General features: G+C 45.9%; 1 protein-coding gene across 1 annotated transcript in view; it reads left to right on the forward strand.

The window, feature by feature from the left end:
• The window catches only part of clcn1b (chloride channel, voltage-sensitive 1b), a gene marked incomplete at its 3' end in the record, with an annotated part of 24,477 nt that overhangs the window by 2,368 nt on the left and 4,609 nt on the right, over window positions 1–17,500 (forward strand). Inside the window, exons 2-13 of the mRNA XM_079741848.1 lie at window positions 6,726–6,969; window positions 7,591–7,722; window positions 10,234–10,362; window positions 10,809–10,942; window positions 11,495–11,572; window positions 13,313–13,391; window positions 14,793–14,918; window positions 15,245–15,329; window positions 15,631–15,732; window positions 16,769–16,853; window positions 17,129–17,284; window positions 17,442–17,500. The exon at window positions 17,442–17,500 is cut by the window's right edge and continues 11 nt beyond it. Of these exons, the coding sequence (XP_079597974.1) occupies window positions 6,726–6,969; window positions 7,591–7,722; window positions 10,234–10,362; window positions 10,809–10,942; window positions 11,495–11,572; window positions 13,313–13,391; window positions 14,793–14,918; window positions 15,245–15,329; window positions 15,631–15,732; window positions 16,769–16,853; window positions 17,129–17,284; window positions 17,442–17,500 (1,409 nt within the window). The remainder of the gene's footprint in view (window positions 1–6,725; window positions 6,970–7,590; window positions 7,723–10,233; window positions 10,363–10,808; window positions 10,943–11,494; window positions 11,573–13,312; window positions 13,392–14,792; window positions 14,919–15,244; window positions 15,330–15,630; window positions 15,733–16,768; window positions 16,854–17,128; window positions 17,285–17,441) is intronic.

A 17,500-nucleotide genomic window follows, 5' to 3' on the forward strand; every position in this document is an offset into this window, starting at 1 on the left:
GGAACACATGTATGTGAGTGTGTGTGAGTGTACATTTATCAGTGTCTTCTTGGATGTGTCGTGTGGTGGTTTAGTCAGAAGCTGGTATGGGCGAGGAGATGAGTAGAAGGAAATCTGTTAGAATGTCTACGGGGGTGAATCTGATCTTTGAGCTCTCGCGTTTTACAGCCTAATAAAAAGGGCTTGCTATTGCACACTGGAATGCCTAGGCTGTAAAACCACTAAACCATTTACTTACCTAATATCACAGCCGCACACTTTTCTGTAAACCGTTTATATAGATATGATTGATAATTATGAATGATGAGCTAATCGATCAATGGTTTCCACGGGTGGACGGCCGGTTGGTATTGCAATAGGGTATCGATAGCTCGCTGTTGTCCTATTATGTAAAGGTTAAACTCCTCCATCTGTCTGCAGCGCAAGGCTCCTGGGAGAGATGACCCGATAGAGAGACAAACAGAATGAGAGAGAGAGCGAGCGAGAGAGGTGTGGAGAAGTGTGTCAGTGACCATTGGGGCACACTGGTGCTAAAATTATCCCCGAGTAAGGTTTCACCTCCGGGGGGGGGCGCCGCGGTCGGATGGACGGCGTCCAAGGGAAGAGCGGGGGGTGGGTGGGGGGAAGAGGGCTAGGGGAGGGGGCTGGGGGGGGCGAGAGAAAGTTTCAGGGGAAAGAATGAGAGAAAGGTAGTAAGGTAAACACACATAGGTCAAAGGTGGGATTCATTGAGAAAGGTGGTGGAGGGTGCGGGTTCCCCCATGCGCCATCAGAGGGACAGGGAAGCCGTCATTGGTTGACAGTCGCGGATGAGGAACTTGTACCCGACTAGATGCTCGTAATTCAATGTATTTACACACTTTATTTTCCATCTTTTGTTTCACATCTGGTTTGTGCTTCACTGTTCCTCATTTGGGAATGATTTGACCTTTCAGGCCCGGGCTGAGTTTAAACTATCTTCTGTTTACCCGTGAACCAAGGCCCGTTTCAGCTCTCTAACACAGGGTGGAAGCAGCAGAACGAGCTCTGTGTTTCCCTGGTCTTAAAGCCCAGGGAACATGCAGCATAGGGGATCCACAAGGGTCAAGTTGCGTTTTGAATGTTCAATCATTAAATCCTAACGGCTTGCTGCTAAACCCGTATCGTGTATCATAGATATGGACGTATCCACCCTCCTTCAATAACCGCCCTGGTCCCTGAACTGGGAGTCTGGAATCTGCTGGGTTCCGCTGACTGGCGGGCCCGGAGAATCCACAGCACAGAATTAAGAGCTGCTGACAACTTATTGTCAAGCTTCAAGTGTCTGCATTAACCTCCTGTCCTTTCCCTTCCGTCCCACTCTTATATGCGAGTCTGTGTGTGTATGTGTGTGTGTGTGTGTGTGTGTGGGTGTGCGTGTGTGTGTGTGTGTGTGCGCGCCAATAAATATATATATATATATATATATATATATATATATATACAGTATGTGTGTGAGTGTGTATATACATGTGTGTGTGAATGTGTGTAAATTCATGCAGTATATTACAGTAGTCATACCTGTCAGTCACTAGGAACCTTTGAGCGGGCAGGAACAGTCTGCCTAGGTCACATTGAAAGATTCCGAAAGACAAGGAAGGGCAGAGGGAGAGAGAGAGAGAATAGAGAGAGAGAGAGAGGGGGAGAGAGAGAGAGAGAGAGTATATTAGGAGGGATATTTGGAAGAAAATGGGCAAGAAAAGAGAACGGCCTAGGAAAGATGAGAGAACGCATCAACACTTTTGAGACAGTGTTGAATATAGACCAGATTCTGGTAAGGTATGAACAGTTATTCCTGTATATGTACTGTACAAAGTAGGACACAGGTGCTACTGCATTTCTGTAATATATAAAATATGTATACGTACACTACCATTCAAAAGTTTGGGGTCACCCAGACAATTTCATGTTTTCAACAGTTTTCAGCTGCGCTAACATAATTGCACAAGGGTTTTCTAATCATCAATTAGCCTTTCAACACGATTAGCTAGACAATGTACAATTAGAACACAGGAGTGATGGTTGCTGGAAATTGGGCTCTGTACACCTATGTAGATATTCTATTAAAAATCTGCCAAAAATGTGTCCAGCTAGAATAGTTATTTATCACATTAACAATGTCTAGGCTGTATTTCTGATTAATTTAGTGTTATCTTCATTGAAAAACCAGGCTTTTCTTTATAAAATTAGCACCTATAAGTGACCCCAAACTTTTGAACGGTAGTGTACATCTTTCATTATATAATTTTGTAGAATTCATTTACTTTCTTTTTAAGATTGATATAGACTTTGTAAAGATATTGATTGATCCAGAGCGATAGATAAAAATGAGAAAAATGTATGAAACTTTAAATTACAAAGATATATATAATGGTTTCCATAGCAGTTACCAACCCCAAGTGGCTCCGTCCAGCTGATAGTGTTAAAGTGACGGCGTAACGCCACCCTGTCCGTTGTGCCTCTGGTGCTGTGGGCGTGGGGCATTAACGAGGACACGAGCAGTGTTTGGGGAGGAACTGGTTCAAAGAGTTGTGTTAATAACAGTGTTTTGTCAGTATTAATGACAGTGTTTTGGAAACCCTGCAGCTGTTAGTTTGTGTATGTGTTGGGGTGGGGGCCTGAAGGATTTTTTTCCGGGTTTTCCTCTCTGACGGGGTCTTATTCTTTCCATCTGTCCATCAGTCAGGGGAGTCATGTTTAATCATTAACCTTGGCTGCAGGATTACACTGTTAAAAGGCTTGCACACACAAACACATACACACACACACACGTTGACATGCATGCACACAAGCACCCACCCACACACACACACACACACACACACACGCACACATTCACACATTCACACTCACACACACATTGACCACACAAAACACAGGCCTTTTTTGCTCTCTTGATTTCATAATGGACAAAGGAATGTGTTATTATTTTTTTTAATTAACTCTCAATGCCACACTGCCCTTCACCTTCTGCATCTATTACCAGCTCTCTCCCCCCCCCCCCCCCCCCCCCCCCTCTCTCTCTCTCTCTCTCTCTCTCTCCCTCTCTATCTCTTCCTCGCTCTATCTTAATCTCTCTCAGTCCTCTATTCTCTCCCTCTCTTAGACTATATCTCAGCCTTAAGAGCCTTTATATTTCCTGGTGTATTTGTCATTCCCTTTTAAAGCGTAAACACAGTGTATTGCATTGTGCAGTTTGTCCTAGCAGAATAAATCGTAGTAAGTGTTGAATACAGATTTGTGAAGTCTTTACTCAAACGTTTCATGCATTGGTTAGAACCTTTATTTGAAAAGAGCTGATTATCAAGTAATCACTATTACAGTTCAATTACTATTGTTATCCATCACAGTGAGCCAACTAAAACAGTATTTTTAAAGTATTTCTTTTTGTGTGTTTTTTTATTTCACATTCATTTAATTTAAACTTTTGATCCAATCATTCGATTCAATAGCGTACTCGTAAAATGAGCACAGTTTAACAACCGTACTTACCGCATATTAAACAACAAATGCCGGCTTTGTTTACTGGTTTGGAAATGATATTATCGGAAATGGTATTATCTGAAGCAATGATTTGTGTTTGAAGTAAGCCTCGCCTGGATGGGGTCTTTAGATGATGTGCATTTATCGGGGCTCGTCCTTAAGGGAACAGATGCTATGATACTATATCATCTAAACTGCTTTGTTTCCTGGATAATGGTCATGAAAATCAAGGGATAATGATGAGCTCAAATACAACTTTATTACTCCCCGGAGGCAAATTCAGGAAACAGTGCAAAGCAAAAAAACAAAAGAGAAGATAAGAAATGCAAATAAGAATAAGAATACAAATGGGAAGATCTATACATATAGATAGATGTATACGTGGAATTTACATGCATTATATATTATATATATATGTTTTGTAATATAAAATATTGTACAGACAAAGTATTGACATAATAATGATGATGATTAACAATGCATAATAATTCATCATTTAAATGTATCCAGTCCATGGCGGAAGGTGATGGGATGTGTAAGCCAATCAAAAGCTTGTATGGGGGTTGTCAACTACGACAACACACATCCGCACAGCGTGTGAAAGCTTATCTAAATGAACGTCACTGAGGTCTCGGCCCGTAGCCGTTCCCTGAGTAATGGACTCAGGCCTACAGGGTGACACCAGGCATACAGCGGCTGAGGGATGAGTGTGGAGCAATGCGGTGAGAATGTATCAAGGCTTTTCAATGTCTCTCTCACGCTGTCCACTGCCACTGGCCCCTCTAATCACTCCCTGTGATCAATCTGCAGGCATTTTAACAGCTCACTCTGGGTGCTGTGTCAGGTCCCTGGGAGTCTGTGTTAGGTTTTGTCGTCTAGTGTTGAAAGACATGAGTTAGTGGCTCAAGGACAACACAATGTTAGAGATACCTCGTGAGGAACAGGTAAAGGCTGAATTTGTTCAATTTGTTTAGGTTTAATGATTTTAAACTATATTTAGTTAATTAAGTTTGTTATTATGACTGTTTGAATGTAGATTGTATGTGGTTTTATGCACTTCAGATAGTTTGAAATAACATTTAATATAATATAATACAATAATTTCAATATGTGTCATTGCATCGCTCAAATGTTGGAAAGTGTGTGCATGTGTGTGTGTGTGTGTGTGTGTGTGTGTGTGTGTGTGTGTGTGTGTGTTTAATAATATCCAAAAATAGGAAAATATTGAACGTAATATAATTTAATTAATACTATATAATGTTAGAATAATTATGATAATACTAATACTGCGGGTATGACAGCTAATTCACACACAACATTAGTTTGATTATTATCATTATTTGACTATTATTATAATTAATATACTTTATTGTCTTTTTATTTTTATTTTTTATATGCAAGTGGGACATCTGTAGTCGGTTTTGTGCACCGTGATTAGCAGGGCTGAGGCCTGCTGATGGAGTCCAAGACTCTCTTTATGAGCCCTTGACAGTGTGAATGCAAAGCACCTGCTCTGGGTCCATGTATTAATTATACACCTCTATATTGGTCGGCTCGCCACGTGACTGCACTTCTTCAATCAGGCCAACTGTATATGCTATAGCTGCAGGGAGCTCTGTTACACCACATATATACCATCAGGAGTCTTCTCAGGACAAGTCTTTACATTAGAAGGGTCAAGGTTTTCTGTGGGGCAAAATGCATCGTAACATATTTGGCTGTAAACAAATGTAAAATAATCAAATTGTCTGCAATTTATAACAAATACTTCTGCTACAACTAACAACAACAACTGCTACTACAAATAATAATAAAACATAATAAGCAAATATCCTAGTAATAATGATCATTATTATTATTAATTATTATGATTATTATCTATGTTTATTCTTTATTATTATTAAGACAAAAAATCGGTTATCCTAAGAAAAACGAATTACAAAATGTAATGAGTGGTCATCTTTATTCATGTATGAGTAAAAAATATAAATAGTTAAACTAAAATGTTTCATTATAAAAAAAAGTACAATGAGTAAAGTGCCTCATACTCCGTCATAGGAATGAGTAAAACAACAGCAGACCTATTAACTCCCTACACCTCATAGGAAGCCAATAGACGTAGTCGAGCGCTCGGCTAGCTTCAGTCCACACGCTGCCTTCAGCACACCAGAGAAAGCCCCAGAAACCAACTGGAGGAGCTGGACGGTGAGCGCCAGAGTAATGCGACCATCTCCGTGAGTCAGGTGGCTGATCTATAACTGGGATCCAGTGGGTCTCCTGTTCGCGGGGACTGGGCTCCCTGTATGAGTTACCTCCGTGCCGCTCCGTGGCCGTGCTGGGAGGGGCATGTGATCCTGGGGGTTTGGGTTGCACTTCATATCTGCGTGGGACAGGCCGGGTTCTTCTGGGTTTATAGTGGGCCGCATAGTGGAAGGGGAGCACGGTGTAAGGTGACGCACATCAGCTCGCCTCGGAGCGTGCGTGCCCGTGTGTGTGTGTGCACGTGTATAAGGTGAGGGTATCAGCTTGATTGTTAATTTGGGTATGCATGCATGTGGTTGTTTGAGATAGAGAGAGACACTCTCTCTCTGTGTGTGTGAGCAGGAAAGGGAAGGTGTGGAATGTTCTCCGGTCCAGGATCCCTTCCTCTGACTGCGCTGGCCTCCCTCCAGCCTCTGGCTCTTCCCAGGGAGGGGTTTTTTCCGATCTGTATGCCCGTTTTGTCTATTTCAGTCTGGCAGGGGATTCAGGTTGATGTGTATCCCTTACGCAAACGCCGCACATTCCCTGTCTGTCTCTGCTATGGCCCAAGACTCACAGGTTGCTCCACACAGTCTAGGTGGTCAGACGCTGACCTTTCCCCTCTCGCTCTCTATATCGCTAGCTCTCTCGCTTTCTTCTCTCTTTCTTTCTTTCTTTCTCTTGCTCCCTCTGCTTCCTCTCTCCACCTCTCTCTCCCTCCCTATATTGATATCTTATTCTCTCTCTCTCTTTCTTCCCACCTCTCTCTGGCTATCTCTCACTACACCCCCCCCCCCCCCCGCTCTATTTGCTTATCTCTCCCATCTCCCATCTAATTGTTCTGTTATTAACACGATCTGCTAAAACACACGTCGATCCAAGTGCTGCTAACAGAAGCAAACATGCTTATGTCATCCTTCTGTGTGACGCTTTCAAACCCAGCGCAGCATTATGGGTAACGTAGTCTTTCCTCCCCTGCTCAGCTGTACGGCGAGTACAGGGAACAATTGGGAAGCTTTGCCAGACGGGAGGCGGCACGCCTGCTGACAGAGAAACAATGGCGACAGGCGGGAGACGACACCATGGGAACCGGACGCAAAGGCCATGGCCGGCGGCACCACGACCCCCACCCCCACCGCCAGCAGCACCAGCCCCCCACGCTGGACTCTCATCTGTCCCACACCTCCTCCTCCACCCAGAAGCCCCGGCCCTACTCCAAATGCCAAGGTGACTCCCCTAGCCCGCTGTAGTGTGGCCGTCCCTCCACCGTCAATCAGGAGTGTCTTGTCTAAAGGGTGATATCCCCAATACTCATATGTCCTCGTACAAAGGATTAAATCTCATGAATTGGAGTGGATTGTAGAGCCGCTCATTGTGCCCTGCATCCTGAAGAAGAAAGGCTCTCAGGGAATGATGGTGCTCAGGTTGGGCTGTGATGGATTCCCTCTAGGTTGGTGATAGATAGACAGACCCAAGGTCGATGCTGAAGGTCACGGTGGGCACGCTCTGGGGAGAACACACAATGCAGAGAACTGGACCTCGGTACACGCAGTGAAAGATGATATTCAGTAAATAACCCAGGGATGATTAATCAGAAATCACTCAGGCTTAAGCCTGACTGCTAAAAAATGTCTACAAAGAAACACATCATTACCCAAACACATGCTCACACACACTGGGCACATACACACACTCAAACACACACGGGACACGCTCACACACACATACACACACTTAGAACACACAAACACACACACACACACACACACACACACAAACGCAGACGTGTATGTATGTGTGTGTGTGTGTGTGTGTGTGTGTGTGTGCGTATACGTGTATGTCTCCCAGACTGTTTGGCTCGTGTATGGCGGCAGATCGTCAAAAAGATGGGGGACGACTGGATCTTCCTGGTTCTGCTGGGCCTGACGATGGCGCTGGTCAGCTGGACTATGGATTACACCAGTGCCAAGAGCCTACAAGGTACCTCACAGCGATCCGTCATTCAGGCAAACGCCAGGAAAACCCATTCAGTATGTTTACATGCACAGCTCTATCCGATTACAGCCATAGTTCGACCATGCTCCTCAATTGGGCAACTGCAATTGTCCGAGTATACATGGCGGTGAGAAAATCGATTCATTGGCCGAAGCATGTCATGCCTTGGTACGATAGGTGGCGCTGTACCTATTTCAACTAGTGGTAATAGAGCCTCTTTACGTCACCAGCAACAACAAACTCGGGCGGCATTCGAGAAATATGTTTTCAGTAGACAGCTGTCAGTTCGGCAGCGGCGACATGAATGAAAAAAGATTGTAAACAAAATTGTAAACATTTATTTTGATAGATATGCCCGAAGTCAATACTTTACAAACTTGTTGATGATCAACATTTAGAACAAATACTTTCAGCCTTGGATGAACGGCTAAAATCAAAGCGTGCATTTACTGGATGCATGCACTGGATGCATGCGCGCTCCCACGGCCGGGGATACACTTCTTATAGGGGGTAACTACATTGGCACAATTCCGGCTTCCTCCATTTTCTTCGCCACCTTTTTAAAGGAGACATATTATGGTGTTTTCCCAACAAGTAAACATAGTATTTGAGTTCCAGAAAACATGTTTTTAAAACTGTTTGCTGGAGCTTTTAGGAAGAAAAATCTTGCCTACCGCTATTCCCCTCTGTTTCAGTCCCTTCAGAATGCACTGTTTCTGGTGTCTGTAGCTTTAATGCAGATGAGCTGTCAGACTGAACCACAGCAATAATATTATATATGGGTATTTATATAATATATCTAATATCACGACCAAAAGCTATGTGCGCCTCGGATGATATTATGAATCATAAAGACTGCGTCTGACGTCTCTGGTACTTCTACAACAAGTAAAGACTCGTAGTGGGGGATATCTCGGCCATGATTGAGAAGAATTGGGGGGAAAGGAACTTTGGCCTTGACTCTGAAGTCCACGAACCGCGACATGGAGGAGAAAGGGATTGTACTCCGGGAGCTGAGCTGCCGGACTACTGCCGAGCTCCCCGCGCCGGAGCTTCCGGACTGCCGGACTGCCGCGGAAGCTTGGGCGGCAGTCCGGCTGCCGTCGAAGCCGAAGCTGCATGCAGCTCCGGTGGTGTACTCTGGGAGCTGAACTGCCTCCGAAGCTTTCCGGCTGCTCCGGCAGGTGCACTCCGGGAGCTGGACTGTCGCCGAAGCCTCGGCGGCAGTCCGGCAGATAAAGGGATTGTACTCCCGGAGCTGAGCTGCCGGGCTGCTGCTGAGTTCCCCCCGCCAGAGCTGCTTGTTCGCTGGTCCACCAAATCTTAGCTATGCTCTGATTGGAGGGGAGTGGGGAAGTGGGAGGTAATTTTCAACTGTGACCCCTTCCTACGTAGGAGGGGGCGCCGAAACTGACTCGCTAGTTTGGTAACTGTAGGCGGGGTACTTTCAGAAATGTATATCTCACTCAAAAAATCATGTACAGACTTTTTTCAAAGTTTGTATGCGTGTGGGAGCACCAGAGACCCAAAACAACACCCCAAATCCCAGGAAAAAATCTTCAAATATCAGAAAAATCAGATTCTAATCCGATTGAATGTTTACATGCACGATTAATGCGAATATCAATCGCATAAACTAGGGGTCTTAATCCGATTATGAGAAACCAGATTCGGTCAGATTTTGGTAGACTAAGGTGTATGCATGCATTTTAAAAATCCCATCATAGTCGGACTAACCCAATAATTTGGTTTTCTTAAGTGTCATGTAAACACACTGAATGATAAGCATAGTGTGCTTTAATTGTGTGCTCCAATTACAATGCTACAATTTAAAAAATCAAACCTCTAAATTAAAATGCATTAAAGATACAAGACAGATACAAAGACATATTATATTCAAGTAAAACATATGGTGGTTTAAATAATAATACATTTATAAAAATGTATATATGAGTTAAATTGTAAAAACTTTCGGCTGAGGTACATTTTGCAGTATGATTGGCATTGCTGAATCTAGAATCTTCTGAAGGATTTCTCTTTTAAGCTGCGGCACACAGTGAGTTAGAGAGAGAGGCATTCCTAAAGCTGGAGCAAGGTCATCTTTATTCAAGGGCAAGCAAATTGGATTATGTTTCCCTGGTAAAACATCGACTCACTCTCCCCTGAGATTCATGACTCAATGTTTATAATTTGAGTTTTAGAAACGATTAAAAGAAAAATGTACCTACTTGTCCTAATAGCAACACGTCACCCATCTTCACCACCAACAACAAGGAGATAGAGTTGGCTTAGATGTCCTTTCCCCCACAGAAAGGCTAGGCTATTGAGAGAGTAACGCAAATGTCCCTGGTGAAGGATGATCCGATTGGTGCTGGAGAGGCGCACAGTTCTACCGCCAATATGAATAATTTGTTCCCTTTTGGAAGTACTAATGCATTACTGTCTGTCCCCCCTCTCTCTCTCTCTGTGTGACCCTGCACTGACCCCCCCCCCCAGCCTATAAGTGGGTCCACGGAGAGCTGGCGGGCAACGTGGCGCTGCAGTACCTGGCCTGGGTGTCCTACCCCATGATCCTGGTCACCTTCGCCTCGCTCTTCTGCCACCTGGTCGCCCCGCAGGCCATTGGTAGGACATCAAGCGTGGGGGGGAGGGTTGCCTAGAGGTGCCCTGACCTGCTCATGAATGACCCTTTAGTAGTGGTATATAATAGTATAAGTCTCCCTTTTTTTTAATCTATTTTCTCTCCTTTCATTATCACTATCGTGTTTGTCCCTACATCTTTTCTTTATTTTCTTTACTTCTTTCTTTCTTGTGTGTTTTGAGATGAAGGCCCTCCATGGCTTTTCCTCTAGATTTCCCACACCGGGAAGTCGTTCGTTATTCATGGCGTTCAGTGTTATCTGATCATGTTTTTTCTCCTTAGTCGTCCTCTTTTAACAGTCTACCACCCCTTTGTTGTTTATCTGACGCCGCGTGCTTGTCTCTCTCCTCTGGTATCCCCGAGCTGAAGAGCATCCTTAGGGGCTGAAGCAGTACTTGATTGTGTGCTTGTCTCTCTCCCTGTGAGCCAGGCTCTGGTATCCCCGAGCTGAAGACCATCCTGAGGGGCGTGGTGCTGAAGGAGTACCTGACCCTGAAGGCCTTCGTGGCCAAAGTCATTGGCCTCACCGCCGGCCTGGGGAGTGGGATGCCAGTGGGGAAGGAGGTGGGCACACAGGCATACAAACTCTGACACACTCTCTAACAGACTCTTTAACTCACTCTCTAACAGACTCTTTAACTCACTCTTTAATACACTCTTGAACATACTCTTTAACACACTCTTGAACTCACACTTTGTGATGAGCAATACATGATGCTCGTTCATCACCTATTGGTCCCCTACTTCCTCCTCCTCCTCCTCTTCCTCAACCTCATCATCAAACATTCGACCCCCTCTCCCTCCCCCCTCCCGCCCTTTTACTCTGAGCAGCCATCCATTCCTCCAGACTGTATAATCCATCTCCTGCTGTCATGTTTTCCTCTTTCTCCCGTGGGACTGGAACCATTTTTCAGCCGCTCCACAAACTTGGTCCGTTTCCCCTCTCCCAGCGCCTGGGCCTCTGTCAAACAGGCCAATTACCACCTGATTTATTTGTACCACTGTTACAACGTGTCCTAGTTAAAACTCTCCCACCCCAGCCACGTGTGTGTCCGCACGGAGCCTACTCCATGGTATGTATTGTGTCTCTGTGTTGATCTCCCCCCCTGTCTCCAGGGCCCCTTCGTCCACATCGCCAGCATCTGCGCCGCGGTCCTCAGCCGCTGCATGTCCTTCTTCTCCGGGGTCTACGAGGTATACCAAGACCCTGGTTCCAGCCCGCGCTACACCTCACCCCAACCCTATCCCTCACCCTGGGGTGGAGATGGTCTCTGTCAGGGGGCCGTCTGTTGTTTTGGGCTTGTTGTGTCTCTCCCGCACACACACACACACACACACACACACACATGCCCATCCCCCTTAATAGATCTTGTGTCTTTGTTTTGGCAGTCTGTCTCACACTTAGTCACTGCTTGTGTCTCATTGTATTAATAGGAAGATGGTTATGTCTGGCATGTGTATTAACAGTTGCCTCCCATGTCCCTGTCTCCGTCACCCTCTCTCTCGCTCTCTCTCTCTCTCTCTCCCTCTCTCTCTCTCTCTCCCTCTCCCTCTCCCTCTCCCTCTCTCTCTCTCTCTCTCTCTCTCTCTCTCTCTCTCCCTCTCCCTCTCCCTCTCTCTCTATCCCTCTCCCCCTATCATCCCTTTTTACTCAATCTATCTCCCCTGGCCCCGACACTGCCTGATGTGCTATGTTGACCTTTAACCCCTTAACCTCAGAATAGCACCCATAACCAGGACCTGCTGGTGTGTGCTTGTGCGGTGGGAGTGGCCACCTGTTTCGCTGCCCCGGTTGGAGGCAAGTCCCTCCCTCTCCTCGCCAATCCTCAGATCAGATCACGCCCCCATACACACACACGCTCACACACACACACAAACACAAACACACACACAGCCCTTCACACATTTGCACACACACACACCAAGTCACACACACACACACACACACACACACACACACACACACACTAGTCACTCAACACACACACACACACACACACACACACACACACACACACAGACACACACACACACACACACACAAACACACACACACACACACACAAACACACACACACACACACACACACAAACACAAACACACACACAAACACACACACAGGCACAAACAGGCACACACACACACACTCTGGTCACCCTGGTCTGTTGGGTCCATGTGTTGTGTCTGCAATAACAAGGGCAGTTGTTGCCGGCTGCAGAGTGACCCAGCAGTGGTGGTGTACTCAGACAGAAGGCATGCGCATGCTGCTGCAGGAATAAGGACAGTAAAACACCTTTCAGGGGGAAGGATGAATGGCTTCCAAGTGAGGAGATGTTGAATGTTTGTTATGTTGTGTTTGAAACCGGATTGTGGATTCATCTCCTCAGGGGGAATTGAGACCGATGCATTGGTTTGAGAGTGTTAAGCTTCTCGTCCCGTTAATGCCCAATCAGATGCCAGCAACTTGTGCATTCTTGCTGTTTGTTTTCTAGGTCTCATTTCCTCTTCTTGTTGCTCTCTCTCTCTCTCTACCGCAGACTGTTGAACGTTATTCATTCACTGTATTCCATTTTTTCTCCCTCTGCCTTCCCCATGGCTTCTCCCTCCGCCCAATTTCTCACACTCTCCCCCTCTCTCTGATCTCTCCCTGCTCCGATGCCCTTCTTCTTCTTCTTCTTCTTCTTCTTCTTCTTCTTCTTCTTCTTCTTCTTCTTCTTCTTCTTCTTCTTCTTCTTCTTCTTCTTCTTCTTCTTCTTCTTCTTCTTCTTCTTCTTCTTCTCTCCCTAATTTTTGTCATGCCAATATTCCTTCTATCACCTCACACTCCCTCCATCCATCCCCTCTCTCTCTCTCTCTCTCCCTGTTCCCCCCCTCGCTCTCCCGCTCTCTGCCCCCCTCTGTGTCTCTCTCCCCTCTGTTCCCTGTGTCAGTAGAACCCTTATGGGTACAGTGACATTCTGACTGTGGGCTGTGCCGTGGGAGTGGGTTGCTGCTTCGGTACTCCACTAGGAGGTACTGTATCTCCTTCTCTCCACACCGCCACAACTCCCACCCGCCACACCCATCTCCACCGCCCCGTCAACGCCCCCCTGCTGCTCTCAGCGGGGGCGTGTTTAGCACTGATTTACATAAGGATTCTAATGGATTAATGTACGCCATTCATTATAAATGAGTTACAACGTATGGAATGTTAATTGATTGCGCCGCAGTTAGCCCCGCCGCGCACGGTCCGAACTCTGCCTCCCCGTCCGCCTCCTCAGTCCCTCGTCGGTTGAGTTCCTCTTGCTTTTGTGTCCTTGTGTTTGTCAGTGAGTTGTGTGTGTACACATGGTGTTGATAAGTTGCCTTTGTTCTTTGTGAGGCGAGTGTTTAGGCCTCTCCATAGTGTGTTTTTGAACCCTGGAAGGTAACTAAATAACGCCGGTCTCATGGGTGTGTCTCTCTGCGTCGCTGCGTCCCTTCCTCGCTAATTTACACTCCTCATCACTCTGCGCCTTTTGATTTAATGAGTACAATTAAAGAGGGTGTGTGTGTGTGTGTGTGCGTGCATGAGTGTGCGTCTGCGTATGTGTCTCTGTGTGTGTATGTGTGTGTGTATGTGTGATTTTGTGTGTGTGCATGTGTTTATGTGTGTGCGTGTGTGTTTGTGTGTGTGTGTGTGTGTGTGTGTGTGTGTGTGTGTGTGTGTGTGTGTGTATGTGTGTGTGTGGTCAGACATACAGAACAGTCGGTGTGCTATACAAACATCACAGGGCTTTTTTGTTTTCCCTCCTCCAAACCAACTGTGTCTCCCAGTGTAATTCAGTGTACTTCAGTGAGAGGACACTGTGAGAGCCGCACCATTCAGATAATAGACAAATATTGTACTTCGGGATCATATTTTATTCATTTCCTTTCATCTCGCCCAGAGAGTAGTTTCTGATGTTTGTTTATCTAGCCACATGCTTATAACGCCCTTGTGTGCGTCTATATATGTGTGCCTGTGTGCGTGCGCACAGGCGTTTCTATTTGTGTACTTGTTTGAATGTGTGTGTTTGAATGTGTGTGTATACCCGCTCCAATAATTACTTTAAGTGATTTTGGTCTAATTTGCTTATTTACCATCGCTCTCTTACTCTCTGTCTCCCCTATCTCTCTCTCTGTCTCCCCTCTCCCTCTCTTTCTCTCTCTCTCTCTCTCTCTCTCTCTACCTCTCTCTCTCTGTCTCCCCTCTCCCTCTCTCTCTCTCTCTCTCTCTCTCTCTCTCTCTGTCACCCCCCCCTCTCTCGCTCTCGTTCTAATCTATTTACATCCTCTCTCCTCATCTTCTTTCTCCATTTCCTCTCCTCCATCTTCATCCTCTCTTCCATCCTCCATCATCGTCCCTCTCTCTTCCTCCTCCTCATCCTCCTCCTCCCTCTCTCCTCACACCAGGGGTTCTGTTTAGTATTGAGGTCACCTCTACCTACTTTGCGGTGAGGAACTACTGGCGTGGCTACTTCGCTGCCACGTTCAGCGCCTTCATATTCAGGGTGCTCTCTGTATGGAACAAGGATGCTGGTAGGTCACTATGACAACCATCACACACACACTCACACACACACACACACACACACACACACACACACACACACACACACACACACACACACACACTCTCTCTCTCTCTCTCTCTCTCTCTCTCCTCTCTCTCTCTCTCACAAACTCTCTCTCACACACGCAAACACAGTTATTAAAGAAATGCTGACCAAACCTTGTTTGGGAATAGCAAAATATGAGAGCTTAATACATTTTGTTTCAAGTCCTCATTTACAAGGTATAAGTGGATTTGATCCTCAGTAAATGCTCTAATGTATTTCCTTTGTATCTTGTGTTCTACCTCCCAGTCACTATCACAGCCCTCTTCAAAACCAATTTCCGCATGGATTTCCCCTTTGACCTCCAGGAGTTGCCAGCTTTTGCAATAATAGGGTGAAAATAAGATTCAATGTCCACGTGTGTACATGTGCTTGAATGTGTTTGTAGAGCAAATTTATGAGTGTGGGTCAGTCTCTGTGTCATTAATCGTTAATTTGTGTGTAGGTGTGTGTGTGTGTGTGTGTGTGTGTGTGTGCGTGTGCATGTGTGTGTTTGAGTGCGCAAACATACCCGTACATCCCAAATTGATCTTAAACTCTCTCCGCACAACACTGTCTCCTCTGCTTTCCCTTTTTATCACTCTCATCTCATTGTCCTTTTCTCTCTCTTTCTCTCTCCATCTCTCTCTCTCCAGGATCTCGTGTGGCTTCCTCGGGGCGTTCTTTGTCTATCTTAACAGACAGGTGGTTCTCTTCATGAGGCGACCGACGGCACTCGTACGCTTCCTAACCAGACAGTGAGGCGTCAACTCCCAAACACACACACACACACACACACACACACACACACACACACACACACACACACACACACACACACACACACACACACACACACACACACACACACACTCACTTACACACAAATACACGTGAGCGCACACATGCACTCGCACGCACACAGACATACACACATACACAGATACACATGCATGCAGGCAAGCACACAAACACACACACACATACTCACACACACACACTTGCTAACATTCGATTGCCCATACACACATGGACACAAACACACGCACACACATTTGCACGCACGCATAAATGCAAATGCATGTACATACTCACACAATGCACCTGCAGCCCTAGATAGGGAGGAGAGAGGGGGATGGAGAGAGGGGGATGGAGAGAGGAGAGAGAGACACAGAAAGAGAGAGTACACTTTCCCCTCATCCGTTGGGATTACCCCAACACTCATCTTACTGTCGCCCCACTTTCCCTTCACCCTGTGGAAATAAACAATGTTTCAGACAAACCCAATCCAATTCAATTTATTATTTTGTTTATAACAGATCAAATCCAATTCTGTCTTAATGTATCTCAGCCCCTCCCATGGTGTCATCAGTCTCAGACGGTGTGCCGCCGGGGGCTGCAGCCTGCTGACAGCCTGGTGCGGGCAGGCCTTTCACTCTCCATTGGGAGATTCACTTATCCCCGAGTCAGGGAACATTAGCCCCTCACACGCTCTGCCCTTTGGTCCTCTGAGCAGGATTAGGAGGACGGGTACTGTCAGTGTTGGGACAAGAGTCCCACTGAGCTGCTCCACTACTAATCCCTCAGCCAGCCCCAATTAGTACCTCAGATCACCTCCTCTCCTGGTTTCCGATCAGGTGTTGTTCAGGGACACAACTGAGAATATTGTCTGTGTGTGTGTGTGTGTGTGTGTGTGTGTGTGTGTGTGTGTGCGTGTGCGTGTATGTTTTTGTGTGTGTGTGTGTGTGTGTGTGTGTGTGTGTGTGTGTGTGTGTGCACGTTGTGTGTCCACAGTCGATTGATCTATCCAGGTGCAGTGACCCTGATCATCGCTACCTTCACCTTTCCTCCAGGGTTTGGTCAGTTTATGGCCGGGGAGGTAAGAAGCAGAACAGAGCTCATAACATCGTTTCACAAGAATGTGATAGGGATCTGGATCTTTTAACGGTTCAATCTGAATATGCATGCTGTCCATACCGTTTTTTTGGAATAAAGCTAAGTTAAATTACATTTTATTTGTATTTAATTTAATTTGATCTAATTTAATCTAATTGAATTGAATTGAATTGAATTTAGGTTAATTTAAGTTAATTTAAATTAATCTAAATTCATCTAAGTTCATTGAAGTGAACTGAGTGAAGTGTGTCCCTGCAGCTCATGCCCAGGGAGTGCATCAACTCCCTGTTTGATAACTTCACCTGGACCAAGATCAACCCGGCGGCGCTCCCCCCAGGGCTGGGCCGCTCCTCCGCCTGGCTGCACCCCAACGTCAGCGTCTTCCTCATCCTGCTGCTCTTCTTCGTCATGAAAGTAGGCTTTCTTTAAAAAGTCTTTATTAGTCCTGTGAAATATGAGTGTGTGTGTATATGCTTGCATTAGGCGGTCTATTCTGTATGCTGTACCAATATCTTTGTGACTGGGTTGTGTGATGTTAAGTGTGGCCTTATTTGCCTCCTCCCTGCTGTAGTTCTGGATGTCGGCCGTGTCCACTACCATGCCCATCCCCTCGGGGGCATTCATGCCAGT

This window comes from Pollachius pollachius (genome assembly GCF_949987615.1).
Source record: "Pollachius pollachius genome assembly, chromosome: 1".
Classification (NCBI taxonomy): domain Eukaryota; kingdom Metazoa; phylum Chordata; class Actinopteri; order Gadiformes; family Gadidae; genus Pollachius; species Pollachius pollachius.